The 22,694-nt window shown below is 39.8% G+C and overlaps 1 protein-coding gene across 3 annotated transcripts in view; it reads right to left on the bottom strand.

Moving 5' to 3' along the window:
• Nucleotides 1-9,216: 9,216 nt before the first annotated feature.
• The window catches only part of JAM2 (junctional adhesion molecule 2), a 75,591-nt gene continuing 62,113 nt past the window's right edge, over nt 9,217-22,694 (bottom strand). Inside the window, exons 6-10 of one of the 3 annotated variants that reach the window (XM_004062620.5) lie at nt 21,643-21,742; nt 17,819-17,926; nt 14,450-14,465; nt 11,567-11,609; nt 9,217-9,318 (exon numbers count right to left, since the gene is read on the bottom strand). In XM_004062620.5, coding sequence (XP_004062668.1) covers nt 9,286-9,318; nt 11,567-11,609; nt 14,450-14,465; nt 17,819-17,926; nt 21,643-21,742 — 300 coding nt within the window. In that variant the 3' untranslated portion in view covers nt 9,217-9,285. Of the gene's footprint in view, nt 9,319-9,376; nt 9,724-11,566; nt 11,610-14,449; nt 14,466-17,818; nt 17,927-21,642; nt 21,743-22,694 lie in introns of those variants that run through there. The other 2 variants (XM_063702780.1, XM_055373960.2) reach the window with 2 other exon arrangements.

Genomic DNA, 22,694 nt, shown 5'->3' with positions numbered 1-22,694 from the left:
AAAAAAGTAAATTTTAAAGGAAAAGCAGCCATGTCTTTTTATTATTTGACAATATCTCTGATATGTGTTAATAAATATAGGTCTTTAATAGATTTTTAAGATTTTCTTTAAAAGTGTAAAAGTGTGACGCCAACAGTGTTCTTTTTTTTTTTTTTTTTTTTTTGGAGATGGAGTCTCGCTCTGTTGCCCAGGTTCAAGCAATTCTCCTGCCTCAGCCTCCTGGGTAGCTGGGATTACAGGTGTGCGCCACCATGCCCGGCTAATTTTTGTATTTTTAGTAGAGACAGGGTTTCACCATGTTGGCCAGGCTAGTCTCAAACTTCTGACCTCAGGTGATCTGCCCGCCTCGGCCTCCCAAAGTGGTGGGATTACAGGCTTGAGCCACTGTGCCTGGGCCAAAGGGAATAGATTTTTATTATGGCATACTGTAGCTGAAGGCAAAACCTGCTAGGGAATACCTTTTTGAAAGATCTACAAATATTTCCTAATGACATAGATATGATTAATACGATGTGTAGAGACGGAATTGGGGAGGGCAGTACAGTAGGAAGAAACAGCCCACTTTTCTTCAAATGTGGCTAAACAGTGACAGAACAGTTGAACTACTTTTATTTAAGTAATTGCAGGCTTTGGAACAGAGAATCGGGTGTCTAATTATGGCACTATCTAAAGGTAATCGAGGAAGTCTAGTTGTCCCAGGGTCTTCCTCTAACCTCCCCTGAAACAGCTCTCCTCCACCTACCTGTGGCTGCAAAGCCGTCTTGTGTCAGCTGGAACTGCCAGTCAGTAGAGAACAAACTGACCTTTTCTGCATATGCTTCCTCTCCCTGTCTCTTTACCTCCTTCTTCATTCAAAGTTTAGTTGAATTTTACCTTTTATCAGCTAACACAGTTATCTCATAACACATTTTTTACTTGTCTCACAACTGTGGAATTGCTTGCATGTCCCAGTCTCTTTGTTCATTATTGAAACAGGGTTCTGTTTGACTGTAAGAAGCATCCTATTCTCGTGCCCTATATTACAGGGCTGTGCATTTACATTTAAATTTTGGTCAGGCAAGCACTCCCTGTTTTCCAGCTGAACCTCTCGTGGTGCTGTGAGTTACAGATCTTAACCAAGGCTTCGTCTTCCTCAGAGCCCCTTCCTCTTTTTGGCTAGGCTGCTCCAACCCTGCAAACGCTGGCCTTTGTGCAGCACTTCAGCCTGCCAGGTCACTCCTTGTCCTGCACTTAACCATTCAGAACCACCTTATGTGATTATGACAAATGATCTCAGCCTTGTGGTTATTTTAAATGGCTATTTTACCCCTTGCCTGGTGTTAGGAAGAATTGTGTTTCCCCAAAATTCATACTTTGATTGAATTGAAGCCCAACCTCCAATACCTCATAATGTGACTTTGGAGATAGGGACTTTAAGTTAAAATCAGACCTTTAGGGTAGGTCTTAATCCTATCTGACTGGTGTCCTTATATGAAGAGGAAATTTGAGTTGAGGAGAGGTAAGGGGAACTAGAAAGGGACATGTGTCTGTTACTTACATAGCACTACCTTTAATAGTAACCCAGGAAGGCTAGGCAGTTTTTACTTATTTAACATTTAGTGTAGGCTTTTTTGTTTGTTTTTTTACTGTTTCTCTGATTGTTGCTGCTCCTGGTGTAGCAGCCTTCCAAATGCTAGCTCTCTAGTAAGGTGCATGTATGAGTTCTTGCGGGGCCCTGTGGCTGAGGAGGTCTTCCCAGTTGTACAGATTCCATTCCCTTAAATGGCAGGTTCATGCCAGCTCCCTTCCAAACACCCCTTAGATCCCACTGGAATGGTAAGTAAACACTGTTTCCAATGTTTGCTCTGGTGAGACACTGGCAAGAAGGCTGAACGCCAACTACTTCCGATGATGCCTACTGGACCCATGGGACACTCATGTCCTTGACCTAAGAAATCTTGGGAAAACAGTTATATTTCACCATCTTCCCCTACTTTGCTCTTTTTTTTTTTTTTTTTTTTTTGAGATGGAGTCTTGCTCTGTCACCCAGGCTGGAGTGCTGTGGCACCATCTCAGCTCACTGCAAGCTCCGCCTCCCGGGTTCACGCCATTCTCCTGCCTCAGCCTCCCAAGTAGCTGGGACTACAGGCACCCGCCACCATGCCTGGCAAATTTTTTTCACTCTCCTTTTTTTTTAAGAGATGGGCTTTTGTTCTGTTGCCCAGGCAGTGGCTTGATCATAGCTCACTGCAGCCTTGAGCTCCTGGGCTTAAAGCAATCCCCCCAGTTCAGCCTCCAGAGTAGCTACAGGCTACAGGCATGCACTACCATGCCTGGCCCTCCCCCTCTTCTTGATATTTTTTTCCAACTCCCTTTCCACTGGCTCAAATAGCTCCTATTTCCTTGGCAGGTGCCTTCAGTTTTTGCAAGTGATCTCTTAAATATTCTCTTTACTTCCTTTGGGGGTGACCTGGGGGAATAGTACTCCTTATGACTTTGGCAAACTCATTCTCTGTCTCTTTCCATCCCCTCGTTCCTTCCCATCCCAAATCCATCCATACACACTTCAGCTTATATGGACTGTGTGATGAGGTGAAGGGTAAAGAGTAGTGGTGGACTGGAGTAATTATTTCAGGGTGGCTGTCTCTTCATCAACAGTGAAGGGGTATTTATACCCAATGTATTTTTTCTTTTTTTCTTTTCTTGAAACAAGGTGTCACTCTTTTGCCCAGGCTAGAGTTGCAGTGGCGTGATCACAGCTCACTGCAGCCTCAACCTTCTGGGCTCAAGTGATCCTCCTGTCTCAGCCTCCCGAGTAGCTGGGACTACAGGTGCATGTCACCACACCCAGCTAGTTTTTCAGTTTTTTCAGACAGTCTCACTATGTCGCCCATGCTGTTCTCGAACTTCTAGATTCAAATGATCCTCCCACCTCAGCCTCCCAAAGTGCTGGGATTACAGGTGTGAGCCACTGCGTCCAGCCTTCATTTTCCCTAGAAAGTGAGATACTTGTTTCTAGTCTTTGGGCAACAGAGAAAGTCCCAATTAACATCCTGTTACATGAATATAGCATCTTTGTAAAACTTTTATTAATTCTCTTTGGTATACGTTATCCTAAAATTTAGAAAGAAAATGTTTCTTAACCTACAGTAACTTCAATTCAGCAGTAGTTAAATTCCATAGTAAATATTTGGAAAGAAAGTTTGAGAATGAAAAATTAAGAAGTTGGCTGGGCGCAGTGGCTCACACCTGTAATCCCAGCACTTTGGGAGGCCGAGGTAGGCAGATCACTGAGGTCAGGAGTTCAAGATCAGCCTGGCCAACATGGTGAAACCCTGTCTCTACTAAAAATACAAAAATTAGCCAGGCATGTTGGCTGGTGCCGGTAATCCTAGCTACTCAGGAGGCTGAGGCACGAGACTTAACGTGAACCCAGGAGGCTGCAGTGAACCAAGTTTGCGCCACTGCACTCCAGCCTGGGTGACAGAGCGAGACCGCATTTCAAAAAAAAAACAAAAAAAAACCATAAGCAACTTTAGGACTCCAACTATAGCACTTGGTAAATCTCTATTTTTATACCATCTTTAAGAAACTTTATAAATAGCACACTTGAAGTTGAAAATAAAGGATCATGAAATGGAGCTTTGAAACAGCCTGCTTTCAATCTCAAAGAAGGTAAACAGGTCCTTTGTTGACACACACTTCACTTGTTTTGAGAGCATTTTCTTGGTGGAAAGTAAAAAGACACTTTACACTCCAGTTTGTCTTAATTAGTACATTTTTTCAAACCTGGTCAAGTAAAAACTTAGCATATATTGAAAAGTAAACAAATATTGAAAGTATCACAAATGAAAACTTTTAGTTTACCTTGAATTTCTTAACCAATTGTTAACACTAAAAGTGTTCCAAAAAGAGAAAACAAAAGATGAAAAATTAAATTTTAAAATTTGAAAGTTGGAAAAATATTTGAAGAGCTTCTTAAGAATTGTGTGGAAATTCATGTCTAATTGCTAAAAGACTGGTATGAGAAAAATAGTTTCCATCTAGCCTTCATTCATGGAACAACTTTGTAACTTCACATATTAGATAACTATTATAATTACATATTTCAGAATACAATCATTTATTAATATTTGAACTGAATTTATGGGGAAATTTTATAGTTAAATACTAAATTTGCTCTTTGACAAGTGTTCCTTTGATTTTTAAAAATTCATTTATCACTTATTAAATACCAACCACGTTAGATGCTGTTAAATTCTTTGGGTCTTATAAAGTTGTGTAAAACATGGTTCTTTTCTCAAAATGCTTCCAGATTGGTAGGGGTGTCAAACATGTTCATTCCTATTATGGGGTAGAAACCAGTAAGTGAATCAAGGGTTACGGAAATTCAGAGAAGAAAGAATTTCCAGCAGGGGAAATGAGAGAAGGCTGTCCTAGAGGGGGTGGAATTTGACCTGTCTCTTAATGAGTAGACAGAATATACAAGTCTTGTGGTTAGGAGAATTAACATTCCAGGTGGATAGGGTATTATAAGTAAATGTATAGAGGAGGGGGAAAAATGGGTTAAGATAAAATGACCATAGCTCAGTTTAATGGGTACATAAGGCAACCGAAGAAGTTAGTAGAACATATAGCTGAATACGTAGGCTGTGGCAATATGATGGGATATGTCTGTGATGGGTGGGAAACCTTGAATTCCAGGCTGAGGAGTTTAGATTTTGTGATAGACTAGGTAAAGGAAGAGTGAAAGGGTTTAGCCAGGGGAAGGGAGAAGGGAGTTGACATGGTTCGAGAGAAATGGGGCAAATTGATGGATGGGGTGGGGGGAAGAAGAGATTAGAGGGAAAAGGAGCCTTTGGAACTGGAGAGATTGACGTTGTGACTGAGAGGGTACTGGAGGGTGGAAGTTCCCGGAGATCAAAGTTGAGATAGTATTGAAAGCCTGAGATAAAAGGATGAAAGTAGTGACTGAAGAATCAAATAAGACAATGAATGATGTAGTCAATGAATAAATGGGAGGCTAAAGATGGAGAGATTCAGAGATAGGAAGGGGCAGTGGTGGTGATAGGATTTAAATGCATTCATCCTGGTTAGCCTCAATATTTTTCAAAATAATATTAGAGATTTGGGCATCTTCGGAGAATGAGAGGAGAGTGGAAGAGAATGAAATGGCCCACTGTGATATTTAGACTGGGTTAGGGGGAAGGCATGACAAAAAGGTATTTTGTCTGGCAGTGAGACCAGGAAGGCCATGGAGGGGCCAGAGATAACTGGGGGTGAAAGGAAAGTGTGACAGAGAAGAGCACAAGAATTTAAAAGGACTGGGCTCGGCTGGGCACAGTGGCTCACGCCTGTAATCCCAGCACTTTGGGAGGCCGAGGTGGGCAGATCACGAGGTCAAGAGATCAAGACCATCCTAGCCAACATGGTGAAACCCCATCTCTACTAAAACCACAAAAATTAGCTAAGCGTGGTGGAGTGCGCCTATAGTCCCAGCTACTCGGGAGGCTGAGGCAGGAGAATTGCTTGAACCCTTGAGGTTGCAATGAGCTGAGATCGCGCCACTGCACTCCAGCCCGAAGACAGAGCGAGACTCTGTCTCAAAAAATAAATAAATAAATAAAATTTAAAAATAAATAGATAAATAAAAGGACCGGGCTTAGGCCTATAATAATGCCAGCAGTTCTGGAGGCCGAAGAGGGAGGAGCGCTTGAGTCAAGGAGTTTGAGACCAGCCTGGCGACATGGCAAGACCCCCCTTCTACAAAAATATAATAAATAATTACCTGGGCATGGCACACACCTGTGGTGTCACCTGTTTGGGAGGCTGAGCTGGGGGAATCACTTGAGCCTGGGAAGTCGAAGCTGCAGTAAGCCATGATCGCGGCACTGAACTCCAGCCTGGGTGACAGAGCAAAACCCCATCTCAACAATAACAACAAAGAATTTAAAAGGAAGTCATGCTGGGGGTAGAGAAAAACATGGTGTGTGAAACATCCTGGATCAGACTGATCTGGGTCCCCACAGACCCTGATTCCTCACTCCTCAGCTCCATGAACTTGACAAGTCAGTAACTCTTGTTTCCTCATCTGCAAAATGACATTACCCACTTTATAGTATCGCTGAGATGAATGAGATTTTATACATCCTCACCCCCATCCATCCCCACCTCTGACATATATAAAGTGTTCAATAAATAGTTGTTGCTTTTTATTTTCAGAGCATTTTTCTCAGCATTTGAGAAGTTGGCAGCCATCCAAACAGAGATGATGACATTCTAATCTTAAGCAGCTAACCAGCAGCTAGCCTTGTAGCTACAGAAGGTAAGAGGGTGTAGTTTCCTGGGTTTTATGAATAACAATAGGTGGATGACTCTTTCCCTGCACTGTATATGGGGCTAAAAAGTTTAACAAGTTCAGCTATTTTTATTAGTGTAGACTTCAATCAAACAAAGCCACCTGTGGAAAAAGGAAGTTCTTTGCAAAGTTGTATTGAAAAGCAATCAATTGGTCCAGACTTAGGTCAAACCTCCAACTAAAAATAAATTAAATCTAGTTACAACAGCAACAATAATTAAAACAAAACAAAGCTTGCTAATAAGATTGTAAAGCCCTAATCTTTACACAACACAATTCACTGCAGGAAAATAAAGTCAAAATGCTGTAAGAATTACAGTGGGATTTTACCAGTTGTTAGTGTTCAAGTTCCTCAAGTAAACACAAATGGAAATACAAGTCTGGACACCAGTGACCCACAGATACATATATATACTTTTAATAGGAAATTAGTGCTCAATACTGTGCCCTTTGTGTGGGGGAAAGCATTCTTTTATACAAGGATTTTTACCTAGCTATTACAATAGTTTAAGGTAATGTACAATATATATTTGACACAGAGAGTGTTATTAGATGTTCGCACTGCATAAAATGAATCCTCTAGCCTTTGATGTCTTAAAAAGAAGTTTTACAACTATTAGTGAAGCTAAGGCACTACATATTTTCCCTCCACAATATGGATTTGTGTCATTTAAACTGAAGAAGTTGATCTTGTGTGATGACAGGTATGTCTGAAGAGGCGTCTTTCAGAGTCATCTATCCTCTTGGCATGCCAATGCAAGAGGAAAGCATTCCTCAAACCAAAGAAATCTTCCAACCAAAACATAGGTAACATTTAGCCTGATTTCTTACGAAAGCTTGTAGACAGGTGTTTTTTTCTGTCCTTCACCACCATGAGTTGGGAATCTATGCCTGTGGGCCAAATCTTGTCTGTGCCTGCTGTTTTTGTAAATAAAGTCTTATTGGAACACAGACATGACCACTTGCTTGTTTTGTCTGTGGCTGCCTTTGTGCTACAATGGCAGAGTCAAGTAGTTGTTAACAGGGACCTTATGACTTAAAATATCTACTTTCTGGCTCTTTACAGAAAATGTTTGCCCATCCCTGACTCATGTGGTGAAAATTTTATTTTGGGGGCAGAGCCATGTTACAGAAGCCCGACCTCCAGGAAGGGATCTGGTGAGAGACATAGAATGTCATAGACAAGTCAAAGGGGGAGCATCTTCCTGGTGGCCTGGTGTCCACGCACATGCTAGGCACTCAGTGGGTGCTTAATCCATTTGTTCGGTGAATCCTGGGGATTTGCTTCGCCAATTGGGTAGAAAGAGCAGACTCTTTTGAAAGAAGATTAACCTGCCCAGTGCGGTGGCTCACGCCTATAATCCCAGCACTTTGGGAGGCTGATGGGGGTGGATCATTTGAGGTCAGAAGTTTGAGACCAGCCTGGCCAACATGGTGAAACCCTTCTCTACTAAAATACAAAAATTAGCCAGGCGTGGTGGTACATGCCTATAATCTCAGCTACTTGGGAGGCTGAGGCAGGAGAATTGCTTGAATCTGGGAGGCGGAGGGGAGGCAGAGGTTGCAGTGAGCCAAGATTGTGCCACTGTACTCCAGCCTGGGCGACAGAGTGAGACTCCGTCTCAAAAAAAAAAGAAAGAAAGAAGATTAACCATGTTCATAGTTGTCAAAGGTAGCAAGTGACCTTTTCATCCACATTTGCCCAGAAGAACAGGACATGCCCTAGCCATATTTTGTTTTTAATATCAATTCAGTAATTAAAAGAAGTTACAAATGATATGAATTTTTAACATAGTCTAATTGCTCTGGTAAATGGATCATTGGAATTTTCACATTGTAATAGTAGCTGGAGGCTTTTGTGGTTCATCGGTTGAGAAACCCACATTAGATCCACTTTTCGTTTGAGCCATTGCTCATGTGCCCACTGTGTATCAAGAGGGGTACCAGATGCAGGGAGTCATACTGAGCTTTTTCATCTCATTTTCCTGGTAGACTATTACTTCTTCCCTCCACATCCCTCCTTGTCCAAAAGCAGAATTGTCAACCCCTGACCAAGGGACTTGGCCCGGAATGTCACTGCACAATTTTTAGAGACAGAAAGATGTGAAGTCACCACTCCTGCAGGGAAAGGTATCTGCAAACTTATGTAGGCTCCAGTGGTGAGTTCTGATGTCAAGGTCACTGATCCTCTTCAAAGAAATCTTACAAGAAGGAAGCAGTGGCAAGCAGCAGTAGGGGTGAAATAAGCCACTTGGGTTTGTGTTTGACCATCAAAATTACGTTTAATGAAGAAATCAGTGACACACACCAGGCAAATCCTGTGGTGCACACCTGTGGGCGCCAGCCATTAGGCATTTCTTTTGATGTTGCCTTTAGTTCCCAGGAATGGAAGTAAACACAAAGTGCAAATCGTTGGGCATAACACCCATCCCGCTTCCTCCTTTCTGTGGGTGTGTTAGTGATGAATGAGCATCGGAATAAGGATGATATTAGGGGAGAAAAGAGGATTCTGGCAGAAATGAGACCAGAGGTTCCTTTTGCACCTGTCAGAGTATTTGTTGGACCCCCTAAATCAGACTCTCGTGCAGAGTCTGATTTATATTTTCATGACCTGTGGATTGAGTTCACAATCAGTATGTTACATTTTAGTAACGTTCTCTAGAAGTTAGGACGTGGTTAACATTTCCCAAAGCCCAGAACATTACAAAGTATTTTGATTCTTTTAACTTAGTCCAGACACAAGAAGCCAGATTATATTTTAGGTGTCGACAGAACTATTTGTTTAAAATAGCAAGTTCAGGTGAGTTAGTAGTCATGAAAATTAAAATGAAATACCAATTCCATTTCCTCGTGTACCTCTTTGCAAATGTCAGACAAAGCAGAGTTTTATAATAGTTTAATAACTTGTGTAACAACGGTGGCTTTGGTGTATCTCAAAAGTGGAGTCTTTAAATTATAAAGGATTTTGTGTGCTTGAAATCCTAGGAAAAGAAAGAAAAAACAGGTTTAAATATATTCATATTTAAAGAAACATAAATCTTATGAATATCAAGCTATATTTATTGTAAGAATTTTACAGGTAAAAACCAGTATTTATTTATTTATTTATTTTATTTTTTGAGATGGAGTCTTGCTCTGTTACCCAGGCTGGACTGCAGTGGCGTGATCTCAGCTCACTGCAACCTCCGCCTCCCGGGTTCAAGTGATTCTCCTGTCTCCCAAGCAGCTGGAACTGCAGGCACACGCCACCACGCCCAGCTAATTTTTGTATTTTAGTAGAGATGGGGTTTCACCATATCGGCCAGACTGGTCTAGAACTCCTGACCTCGTGATCCGCCCGCCACGGCCTTCCAAAGTGCTGGGATTACAGGCGTGAGCCACTGCACCTGGCCAAAACCAGTATATATTTAATTAAACTTGTTTTATGGGGAATTAACTAACTCCTAGCAGACAAGGTACTCTGAAGCTTTGCCTAGAGAGTAAAGAGGTAGGACTGGAAGGCAGAGGCAGATAAATCCTGTTAGGAGGATGCCCCGGCATCTGGTGTCGGAGGCCAGGCCTGTGGCTACGCATCCTATGATGTACAGGACAGCACCTTACACCAAAGAATGATGTGGCCCAAAATATCAGTAGTGCTGAGGTTGAGAAACCCTGTGGTAGGGCACAAGAGAACTGAAGGGGACTCTAGCTCTTAGTTGATAAGGGCAACTGAGAGGAAGGCAAAGAAAAAATAAATGGCTTTTGTTCATTCAGTTTAGCCACAGTGTGCTTCATACTGTTTGGAGGGATGGGAGTATTCGATTCCACACTCCAAGAGTACTTTGTGTAAATTGCAGAAACAAAGACTTTCCATAAATTTTAGGCACAAAAATGGTGGGAACAAAGTTTCTTGTCCCGTAATTAAACATCAGTAAGCTTTCAGTGTAGTAAACCACAAAATAAGGTGAATTCTGTAATAGTTTCTGGAACAGTTTTTGAAAATGAAATTTTTACAGAGAAGTGGGTAAGCATTTAAAATACTGATGTCCAGGCTCCCCCACCCCACCCCACCCCCCAGACTCTACTGAGAAGAAATCTGACAGAATTCCTGCCATAGATGAGTAAAGCATTTCTGAGAACCCATGCTTTGTTTCTCAAGAAACGACTTAGGCCTCTAAAACCATAGGAACTCCCCCTGCCCCAACCCACTATATTCCTGAGAAAATCATCCAGAAGGCTGAATATCCATCCAAAGAGCTACAAAATCTGAGTAACAATGGTATTTGCTGCATCAATGTAGTGTTTACAAAGGGTCCAAATGTCTAAATTATGTTCCTCAAACCCTCTGAGTTAGGTAATTATTGTGTCTTTTCAAACATTTCTGAAATGTTCCTTTCAATTATAACAGGATATTCTGTGCTCTGGTCTGAATGTTTGTGTCACCCAAAATTCATATGTGGAAACCTAATCCCTAATGCAATACTATTAAGAGGTGGGGCCTTTAGGAGGTGATTAGGTGATGAAGGCAGGACCTTCATGAATGGAGCCAGTGCCCTTACCAAAGAGGCCAGAGGGTGCTTGTTTTGCCCCTGCTACTATGTGAGGACACAGCAGGAAGGCTCCATCTATGAGGAACAGGCTCTCACTAGACATTGAATCTACTGGTGCCTTGATTGTGGACTTCCTGGCCTCCAAAACTGAAAATAAATTTGTTGTTTGTAAATTACCCAGTGTATGGTATTTTTGTTATAGCAGCCCAAATGACTAAGACATTGCATAGCCCTAAAATGTTCCAAGTGCTTCACATAACCAAAGGTGAGTCCTAGAACCACAGCTCTGCTGGAACCACTCTGCTTGGTCAAGCTACAGGGAAGAAAAGAGCCTGGGTCCCAGCTCCACCACTGTTACCCTGTAAGAACTGTGTTTTAATTTACTCATCTGTCAAAGAGAGCTGATAATGCCAGACCTAGTGATACTAAGAAGGCAGACTAATTATAGAAAATACCATGAAACAAATAATGATATGATTAAAGATCACTTCTGCTATTGGAAATGCCAGGTATCTTTATCATGCCATCCTAGACAGGGTACAGAAGCTAACATCTTCTTAGCTCCTTTTAAACACCAGTGATAGACACTGGTGCAAAGTGTATTAAAAGTGAAAATTCACAAAGTCCATATAATTACTTCATTTCCCTGCCCTATTCCCCAAACATATTCTTTCTATAAATATGCTTTAAAGATACTCACATTTTCACTCATTGTCGTGGCTTTAGATGAAGAATTACTCTTCCTGTTTGTGGAATATAAAAGACAATATTTACTACATTATCACTTCCAATCTGGAACACATATGCTCTTTTAGTTAATTTTACTTCCATACATTTTCTCAGCAAGAACATGAACATATATCTTAGGTAGAAAAAAAGACAATTCTTACTGAATTTCTTATATTTACAGACAATATTCACAGAGAAAGTCATGCAACAAAACATCAGTGTGAAGCCTTGTGCACGTAAATGTAGCTTGTGGCTAGTATACTAAAGATTTTTGTGGAATACACAAACCAGAGACTTACTAACTTTTAATTTAATATATTAACATTTAATATTTTGAAAGCTTGACTATTATAATCTCAAAATTTATTTATTTTTCCATGGAAAAAGTTTTACATGGTGACTAGTGTTCCAGTCATCCATTTCATTATTCAACATATTTTGAAGGCCCCAGATTTAATGAATGTGAGGGCATATGTCTAGGAATGAAGTTATTCCCCACCAGATTACTACTTGATTTGCTAGAGATACTGATAGAAGAATAACCTCCCTCACTGCAGCTATGTCACCCTTCCCACTTACGTAAGATGATGTCTCCCCTCTGCTCAAAACCTTCCAATTTTTGTGTCACTCAATAAAAGCAGAAGTCCTCACAATCACCTGGAGGTTAGGGATGGGAAGTAGCAACACTTTCCAGCTACCCTGCCCTTCTGAACTCACTGGCTTTATTACTGCTAATTCTTGATAATCTGAACTTCAACCTAGACTTGTATTAGGATCTTACGAGACTGAGAGACCAGGATTGAGCCAGAAATCTGGGAACAGGAAGTCAATGGCAGCTGATTCTTCAAAGGAATTAGGAGATGACAAACTGTCTGAAGCCATGGCTTCAGTATATCTTCTCCACTCCCAGCTGCCATAGCCTCAGATAGTTTGTCATCCATCTTCTCTCTACGCCCATAGAGCCAAAGTTGGGTCTGCCAGATCTGTACATACAAGAACGACAGTCATAAAACAAGTACACACAAACTACAGGGCTTTGGGGAGCTCATCCATATTTCATGTACCAATGACTCCTACAATTCTATTTCCAGTTATTTCCCCAAACTCTAGATTTTGAATATTCAGTTACTGATTACCTCTACTTGGAATCAAATAAGCATATCAAATATTAAAATTCCAGACACTCCAACCTCTCCACTTATTCCCATCACCACTCCCAAACTCTCCTCTTAAAATCTTCCACACTTCCGTAAATGGTAATTCCATCCTTCTCATAACCTTGAAGCCACCTTCGATTTCTCTGTTTCTCTCACAGCCCACATTCAACAGATCAGCAAGTTATTAAAACATTATATCCAAAACACTGTCACTTCTCAGCATCTCCAACACTGCTTTGGTACCAGCCACCATTTTCTCTTGCCTCACTTAGTGTGGTAGTTTGCTAACTGATCTCCCTGCTTCCACGTTTTGTCATCTCATAGTTTATTCTTAACAGAGAAGCCAGTGTGAGTTTTGAAAAATTAAGATGACACCACTCCTCTGCTTAAAGCCCTCCAGTGACTTTCTATCTTACTCAGACCAAAGCCAGAGTCCTCACAACTGCCTAAAAGGGACTCCATACAATCTGCCCCCACCGCTACTTTTGTATGCTCATCTCCTCTGTTTCTCTCACTCTGTTCCAGCCACCCTGGTCCCGCTGACATCCCTCAGATATTCTAGGCTTGCCTGGCCTCAGGATCTTTCAATTTGCTCTCTCCCCTCTGCCCGAACGCTCTTCTCATGGTTATTTGCACAACTTGCTTCCTCACCCTCTTCAGGCCTTTCTCAAAAATCACTTAGTGAGATCCTTTCTGACCACCCTATTTGAAATTAGAATCTCTACTCCTACCCTTTGTATTGTATATTCTCTTATTTGTTTTATTTTTCTCCATAATAGCCCTATCTGATATACTATATAGTATTACCTGTTTATTTTCTGCCTTTCTCTACTAGAATGTAAGCTCCATAAGGCAGAGTTTTGTGGGGTTTTTGGCCTGTTTTGTTCACTGCTGTATCCCCATTCCTTAGAACAGTGTTAGGCACAAAATTGGTATTCAATTAATATAAAAAATGACTGTTAACTAAAATTTTATTTGAAAATTTTCAATTTAGCAAAATACAGTAAATTTTTTTTAAGTTAGTTTATACAAATGCCTATGAAATCAAATTAGTGACCATATTTCTTGTCTGGGTAATCATCATTCTCTCTGTACTATCATTTACAAGTAGGTATGAAGTGTGAAGTGGGATGTTGATAGAGTCTGGATATTTGCCTTGCCCAAATCTTATGTTGAATTGTAATCCCCAATGTTGGAGGTGGGGTTTGCTGGAGCTGATTAGATCATGGGGGCGGATTTCTCATGAATGGTTTAGTACCGCCCCCTTGATGCTGTCCTCAGAATAGTGACTGAGTTTTCTTGAGATCTGGTTGTTTAAAAGTATGTGGCACCTCCCCAACCTTGCTCCTGCTTTTGCCATGTGACGTGCCTGCTCCCGCTTTGCCTTCAGCCATGAGTAAAAAGCTTCCTGAGGCCTCCCCAAAAGCCAAGCAGTGTTGGTGCCAGGATTGTACAGCCTGCAGAACCGTGAGCCAATTAAACCTCTTTTTAAAATAAACTACCCAGTCTTGGGTATTTTCTTATAGCAATGCAAGAACAGCCTAATACAGATGTATTTCTTGATAAACTTAAGTAACTTCTTGTGAGAGTAAACCTACACAAATAACCCAACTTCTCTCTTTTGACTTTAAACAGATGATTAATAGAAAATTAGTTGACATAGGAGAAAGACATGCATTGTAGGAAAGTATACTTACTGGAAGGAAGTTTCTTCTACAAAAGAATAAGTATATATCATTAATGCAAGGGTTATTATGGTATGATACAGATTCATATAAAAATGAGTTTGGGTTTAATTTATTCTTATTAATTTTAATCTTCACTTGCTGACGTTTATACCTTCTAAATTAAGAGTTGGCAAGCTTTTTTGGTAAAGAGCCATACAGCAACCATTTTAGGCTTTGGGGCCAAGAGGATACTATATAGGTACTTAAGTAACAAGAGAGCAAACAAATTTCCAAACATTTTTATGGATAAAATAAAAATATAATAATAATAACAATAATAAAAGTCTTGAAAAACAGGCCTACTAGTTAGAGAAATTGAATGCTTTTGGGGAAGATAACATTTCTCTTAACTGGGGTTCAAAGTCAGCGGGCCCTATCATCAAATAGATTGTAAATGTTCATCTGTAAAGCCATTTTTGTTCATAGGCCACAGAAAAATAGGCGGGGAGGGCAGATTTGGTCCACAGATAGTAGTCTACCAACCTCTGCCCTAAACATATATTAAGAATATGCTTCTCTTGGATAGATTTTTCTGCTAGATGAAAATCAGAGTAACATTCTTAGGTAACGAACTCCTAATATTCAAGTCAACTTTTAATTAAGTCAGTATTTTAGGAAATTTTTTTTACTAACTCCTCATTAAAAAAAACTCAGACCGGTATTATTTTAGGCTATAGATAAAGATGACAAGAGTTTTGAAAGAGTAATCTTATTTGTCTGTACTTTCACTGATGACCAGCAGGGGGCCACAGCTGGATTCAATTCATAAAGTTACATTAAAGTGGGCTAAATTGAAGCACTGAACAAGTATTAATTGACAGAGCCGCTCTTTTTGTTTGTTTGGTCAGTGTCTTGCTCTGTTATCCAGCTTGGAGTGCAGTGGTGAGATTACAACTCACTGCAGCCTCGACTTTCTGTGCTCAAGCAATCCTCCTACTTTAGCCTCCTGAGTAGCTGGAACTAAAGGCCTGTGCAACGATGCCTGGCTTATTTTTTATTTTTTGTAAAGAAAGGGTCTCCCTGTGTTTCCCAGGCTGGTCGTGAAGTCCTGGACTCAAGTGATCCTCCCGCCTCGGCCTCCCAAAGTGTTGGGAATGCAAGTGTGAGCCACCACACCCAGCCCAGTTATTCTTAATTATAGGGCATCTCTTTGAATCCATGTCCACGGAAACATTTTATGAGACATAATACCTAGTTGTAGGTATTATTAGGAACACATTTTATATTTAAGTTTTGTTTTGGCATAAAATATATTTTTAAAGGCCAAGAGTGGTGGCTCACACCTGTAATCCTAGCATTTTGGGAGGTTGGGATGGGAAGATTGCTTGATCCCAGGAGTTCAATACCAGCCTGAACAACAGAGCAAGAACCTGTCTCCACAAAAAATAAAAGAAAATTAGCCAGGCGTGGTGGTATGTGCCTGTAGTCCCAGCTACTTGAGAAGGCTGAGGTGGGAGGACTGCTTGAGCCCGGAAAGTCAAGGCTGCAGTGAGCCTTGATCACACCACTGCACCAGGCATGGGTGACAGAGTGAGACCCTGTCTCAAAAAAAAAAAAAAAAATTGTTTTAAAAATCTAAATTCCGAAATTAATGTTCGCTGTAAAACAATGGGTCTAGAACTTGTATATGCTATAAATTTATAATTCAATTAAGAATTTTATTTTATACACTATTGCCAGTGGCCCTGATAGAATGCTGCAGCTTCTGAGCTCTCCAATAATATTAAAGAGGGAGTGAAGAAATGCATTAAGAGAATAAAACATTTTTAAATCTCACCCATTTACATCAAACCTATTGCATCATCAAATGGAGGTGTGAAGTTACAAGAGGTCTAAATTTGAAGAATTCAAAACTGTGTACAGAAGTAGCTCTCATAAATACGATAGGTTTCTATTTTTGACTGAACAATTCTCTTTTTTTGTTGTTTTTTTGAGATGGAGTCTTGCTCTGTCACCCAGGCTGGAGTGGAGTGGCACGATCTTGGCTCACTGCAACCTCCACCTCCCAGGTTCAAGTGATTCTTCTGCTTCAGCCTCCTCAGTAGCTGGGACTACAGGTGCACGTCACCACTCCTGGCTAATTTTTGTATTTTTAGTAGAGACGGGGTTTCACCATGTTGGCCAGGCTGGTCTCGAACTCCTGACCTCAAGTAATCCTCCCGCCTCAGACTCCCAAAGTGGTAGGATTACAGGCATGAGCCACCACACCCAACTGAACAATTCTCTTCTAAATACAGTTGTCCTAAATTTAACATTCAACATTTCACTGTTCTACAATGATGAAATATTTCACTTATTTATTTCAATGAAATTTCTTAAAGAATTTGAAATCAACTTATATCTTGAGATATACAATTCCTAACTTAAAATAAAAATATCTTGGCTGGGCGCAGTGGCTCACACCTGTTATCCCAGCACTTTAGGAGGCCAAGGTGGGTGGATCAGGAGGTCAGGAGATTAAGACCATCCTGGCTAACACGATGAAACCCCGTCTCTACTAAAAATACAAAAATTAGCCAGGTGTGGTGGCAGGTGCCTGTAGTCCCAGCTACTCGGGAGGCTGAGGCAGGAGAATGGTGTGAACCTGGGAGGTGGAGCTTGCAGTGAGCCGAAATTGCGCTACTGCACTCCAGCCTGGGCGACACAGCGAGACTCCGTCTCAAAAAAAAAAAAAAAAAAAATCTTAAAAACATGCAAAGATACTATAAATATCCGTTCACATTGAATATCTCTGTCTCGCTGCGCTGCACCACTCCAAGGATGCCTCTTGCATATTCTGTGGTGCTCCCTGGAATGTGCAACTAGGCAGTTCTGCCTTTTCTCCCTAGGTTTGCCAAGGTGTTTCATAAGCCACCTGCATGTCATCCTGAACATTTTCTATAGCAGAAAATAAATGAACAATATTCTCCAGAGTTTGTTAAAACTTGCTAGGAGAGGGCCGGGCACAATAGCTCACACCCGTAATCCCAGCACTTTGGAAGGCCAAGGCGGGCAGATCACTTGAGGCCAGGAGTTCGAGACCAGCCTGGCCAACATAGCGAAACCCCATCTGTACTAAAAACACAAAGATGAGCTGGGTGTGTTGGTGCACACTTGTAATCCCAGCTATTTGGGAGGCTGAGACATGAGAATCACTTGAACCTGGGAGGTGGAGGTTGTATTGAGTGGAGATTTTGCCACCACTGCACTCCAGCCTGGGCAACAGAGCAAGACTCTGTCTGAAAAACAAACAAACAAACAAAAAAACAAAAAAACAACTTCCTAGGAGAAACAGTATCTCATAAATAAACTCCATAGCCATAGAAAGTTATCTGCCAAAGAAGGGTGAAATTCACTTACTTGAAAAGTAGCCTTTCCTCTGAGCATAGCATACACCAAGGCCACAAACGGAAATCACTAAGGCCACAACTACTACAGCTGCTATGATGCCACTTATGTTGAGATCATCTGGAATGTAAAATAAATTACACATAAATATATGTGGATTACACGGACAGATGCAGTCATTAAATTGGAAAGGTTCAAAAAAAGATCCCCTTTGCAGCTGTATCATAAAGCATACTTTAACGATTGTGAAGCCTGTTCAACTAACTCACTTCTAAGACATGGTTCAAAATTGATTAAAAATATTAACAGAACTTAAGCTTGGGAAAAATACTAAATTTTAAAAACTTCTCAGATTAAAAAATAAAATGTATTCTTTTGCATTCATTTGGAGATGTGTAATAATTCACAGGATTAAAAGACTGGAAGCAATCTTTGAAGTTCAATGAGTTCAAGTATTCTACTGCCACTCCCTACCCCACATCTTACTTAAAATTCTCCTACATCATCAACTGTGTCAATTTCACAAATAATGAAAAACTCAACATCAAAGAAAACACATGGTGCCGGGCATGTTAGCTCATGCCTGTAATCCCAACTACTCAGGAGGCTGAGGTGGGAGGACTGCTTGAGGCTAGGAATTTGAGACCAGCCTAGGCAACATAGCAAGAATCCATCTCTAAAAAATAAAAAAATAAAAATAATTATCCGGGTATGGTGGTGCATTCCTGGAGTCCCAGCTACTCAGGAGGCTGAGGTTGGAGGATCACTTGAGCCTAGGAGTTTGAGATTATAGTGAACTATGATTGCACTACTTCTCTCCAGTCTGGGTGACAGAGCGAGACTGTCTCTTAAAAAAAAGCACATGTCATTGTTATTCTATAAAACTAAGTGTAAGAAATACGTTCCTTCTTGAATTATATGGGTGTAAATATACAATTATATGTATATGGGTGTATACACACATACACAGTCATATACATATATGCAACTAAACTGTCATCCCATTTATGAAAAATGAATTAAATTCTCTGAGGCTTTTCCTATGACTGTTAAGGCATCCGTCCTCTAATGTAATGCAACTGGATTTTTTGAACCCAAGTTTGGAAATAACTACTGTGAAGTTTTTTTCTTCTTCTCAGATTGATTCTGTTGCCTAATAATTACATTATTAACTTTCCAAGCTTAACATTTCTGCAAATTGAGAATTTTATTAAAAATACTCTCATTCAAGTCATTAATAACATGATGAACATGGATTTGTTTAGGAAACAACTATGTAACAGGCTAGCAGACACCTCCTGTCATACAACACAATTTATTAACATTCTCTGAGCATGGGATTCAACTGCGTGTGGATCCACCAAAGTATTGTTTGGACCATATTTCTCCATCTTGTCCATGAGGATTTTATGAGCCACACTCTTCTGCCATTTAGATACTTCCCATGTATTTATTAAAGGAGCAATTCTTCAAAGAGTTCCCATTTTACAAAGCAAGTTTTCATTAGCCTATGATTAAATAACCTAGAGAAAATATTACATAGCATTTTCTCAAAAATAATTTAAATATTTTAAAGCAATGTACATTTTGGAAATGATCTTTTTAGAGATACTGTTTAAGTGAATCTGCTTATCATAAAAACTTCTGGTCTCGAAATTCTTTCCTGATGCCAAGTGTGTTATTAATTTTCTTAAATACCTCCAAAATATTAATTGATTTTTTTAAAAAAGAAAACTTGATAAGTCTTTTGAAAGGTTAAGTAATTTGACCAGAGTAGAAAACATTAATTATTGCTTGGTATAAACTCAGTTTGCTTGGGTATTGAGAGGTCAATAAGATTCAGCTTTTTATTTACTTGGATTAAAAAGAGCAGAGAGAGAAAAAAATCTACAGTAATCATAATCTTAGGCAAAGTCAAATCAGTAAGTGAAATTCCTGAGAACCAAAGTGTGCCTTCTATTTACTTTGTAGTAGGCATTAAATCTGACATCTATGAAGCATTCAAAGTAAGGGCTATTATCTGACAAAAAAAAAAACAAAACTGTCATGTAGTTTGTCAATGAATTTGACATCTATGAAGGAAGGATTCACCCTAAAAGAAACTACTGACAAAAAATTGTCTTGTTCTGTAAGTGCTAAGTCGTAGTATGAATTTTATGTTATTTTTCTTCAGTGAAATGGGAGACAGAAGACTAATAGATAAGGAGTAAGTTAACTTCTTACATCCTGTTCACCATTTTCTGTGATGTTGAGCAAGTCATACAGCCATATTATGCCTCAGTGAAGAGAAAATGTAACATTAAGTATGAAAATATTTTGTGGGTTTTTTTTTGAAAAAAAGAGTCTTTATAAAAGGAAGGTACCATTATTTTGACTGAAAGAAAAGGAACTAAACTGCTGAAAGGCTCAGTGTGGGTGGAGTCCGCTGGAGTTTTATAGTGAGGCAGCCATAAACAACCAACAAATCCATGCCTTACTTTCTGCACTTTGAAAAAGTTTCTTTAGGACAGTTAACATATTCTAATTTTGGTTACATGTGAATATAGTTATAATTCACAAAGAAAACCAAAAAAATGAATTTATGAATTTGTATGTATTTCAAAAGATGTAAGTCCCAACCAAGGACACAAAACACCTCGGATCAATGGATGCCCATTAAACAAACTAATTTTAACTTTTAAGCTAACTCGTACTTAGAAAGAGTAGATATGTGAGAATCATGTTCAAATTAAAGTGGTCCTAGTGGAGAAACAAACATTTAAATTTTATTCGTTATGTATTTATTGTGTGCTAAGAAAAAGTAACTAACACACCAAAACCATGACTTCCCGGATATGATTCCTTAAGAGAAGGCAAAGGTAGATGTTTAAATTAAACAGGACCATTTAAATGGAAGGAAAAATAAACAGAAATAGTGCTGGTAGGACAAGGTAATGGTAAAAACCATGATGACAGGCCGGGTACGGTGGCTCACACCTGTAATCCCAGCACTTTGGGAGGCCGAGGTGGGCGGATCACCTGAGGTCAGGAGTTCGAGACCAGCCTGACCAACACGGTGAAACCCTGTCTCTACTAAAAATACCAAAATTAGCTGGGTGCGGTGGGCATGCCTGTAATCCCAGCTACTTGGGAGGCTGAGGCAGGAGAATTGCATGAACCTGGGAGGCAGAGGTTGCAGTGAGCCGAGAGCACGACACTGCACTCCAGCTTGGGCAACAGACAAAGACCCTGTCTCAAAAAAGCAAAAACAAAAACAAAACAACAACAAAAAAAACCCATGGGGACGTATGTGAATAAAGGAAACAAAGAAAACAATGCCTTAATTTTTAAACATGTTGTGATGAATTTTTTTAAATGATAATGTCAAAGCAGCATTGAAAGGGATACTTTCTGATTACTTAAATAACTGCTACGTTGACTATAAATGTCAACACCTGAATTAATTTGGTGAATAATATCAATGATATACATTCCTGAATTTTAAAAATATCAGAAATTCAAACTTCTGGACCTTCAACAATTTAGACTACAAGATACTTAGCTTTTATTTGAGAGAAAGACTACTTAGAAGAATGTATTTTAAAAACGATTATTTAAAAAACTAAAAAAAGTTGTTAAATACAATACTAAGTATTTTTGGCTTATTTGGGAGATGGCTTAAAAACAGCATCTTTGCTTCTTTGCAACACATCATATCAAGTTAATTTTAATCATTCTCTCCTGTTTATTCTTCAAGTCACTCAGACATTTCCTGCTCCTTGCTCCTTGTACCCCCAACTGCTGTACTTCACAGTCTAATTGCAAACCATTTGTTCCTCCCAATATTTCATGCTTACCTACTTGCATTCGTTTCCCAGGACACCTGCGATATCCAACAGAATTGCGGGCTTCACAGGAATATTCTCCAGTGTCCAGTTTGGAAACAGTATTAAATTGCTATTTGTGGATGCAAAAATATATTTTTTAAGCCATAGATCTATAAGTAGACTTTTTAAATAACCCTGTCCCTCAAATTTTAGCATTAAGTTTGTCTTTCCTTTTTAAAAATTTGGGACTTTTTGTCTTTACTATGAATTTAAAAATCTGCCATGACTTCAAGGAGTTTAAGCTAGACTTTTGCTTAATTTGACGAGAAGAACAAAGATAAAATACATAGAGACGTTCCTTTTTTTTTTTTAACCATGAAAGCAGTACAGTTAGGAAGGCAGTGAGCATTTTTTAAAGTTCATAACACATGGTAGTATTAAGTAGTCTAGGTATTTCTAATTCCTAGGAAACATCACTTATAAATGAAGGGCAGGCCTCCCTGGTAAAAGGGTTAATGCACTTTCCTAAGTCACAAGCGAGTTCACTGCAGCAGCCAACAATAAACACTTCTTTTAAAGAGCCAGTTACTACCAGGAAGTAGCTTAGGGCCTAGGAAAATCTTAATTGGTATGGGTTTATAGGATTGTCAATTCTATCAATTCTAGAATTTTTTTAAATTTGAAAAGAAAAGCCAGCCCTTGCTCCTTCCCATCCCTGTCAAAGCAACCAAAAGCTAAGATTGATATAATAGACTTCGTTATTTTTATCAGTAGTTTTTATCCCCTTGGAGGATATTTGGAAGGAATGAAGGCAGACAAAAAGGAAGAAGAGGAGACAAGAAAGAAGAGAGGGAGGGAGGGAGAGAGGGAGGGAGGGAGAAAGGAAGGAAGAGAGGGAGGGAGAGAGGGAGAAAGGAAGGAAAGAAAGAAGAAAGGGCTGGAGGGAGGGAAGAAAGGGAGTGTAATCCTGGTCACCTTGAGGGTCATTGTCTTAGATCCTCCTAGATGGAGGGAGAGAAAGTTTTCCTGTTTTTCTTTTTTTCCACTCTATGGAATCATCTGTCACTCTCCTCAAAGCCAGA

This window comes from Gorilla gorilla, chromosome 22 (assembly GCF_029281585.2).
Source record: "Gorilla gorilla gorilla isolate KB3781 chromosome 22, NHGRI_mGorGor1-v2.1_pri, whole genome shotgun sequence".
Classification (NCBI taxonomy): domain Eukaryota; kingdom Metazoa; phylum Chordata; class Mammalia; order Primates; family Hominidae; genus Gorilla; species Gorilla gorilla.
Note: the sequence above shows the minus strand (reverse complement) of the source record. Positions and strands in the feature narration are given on the sequence as shown.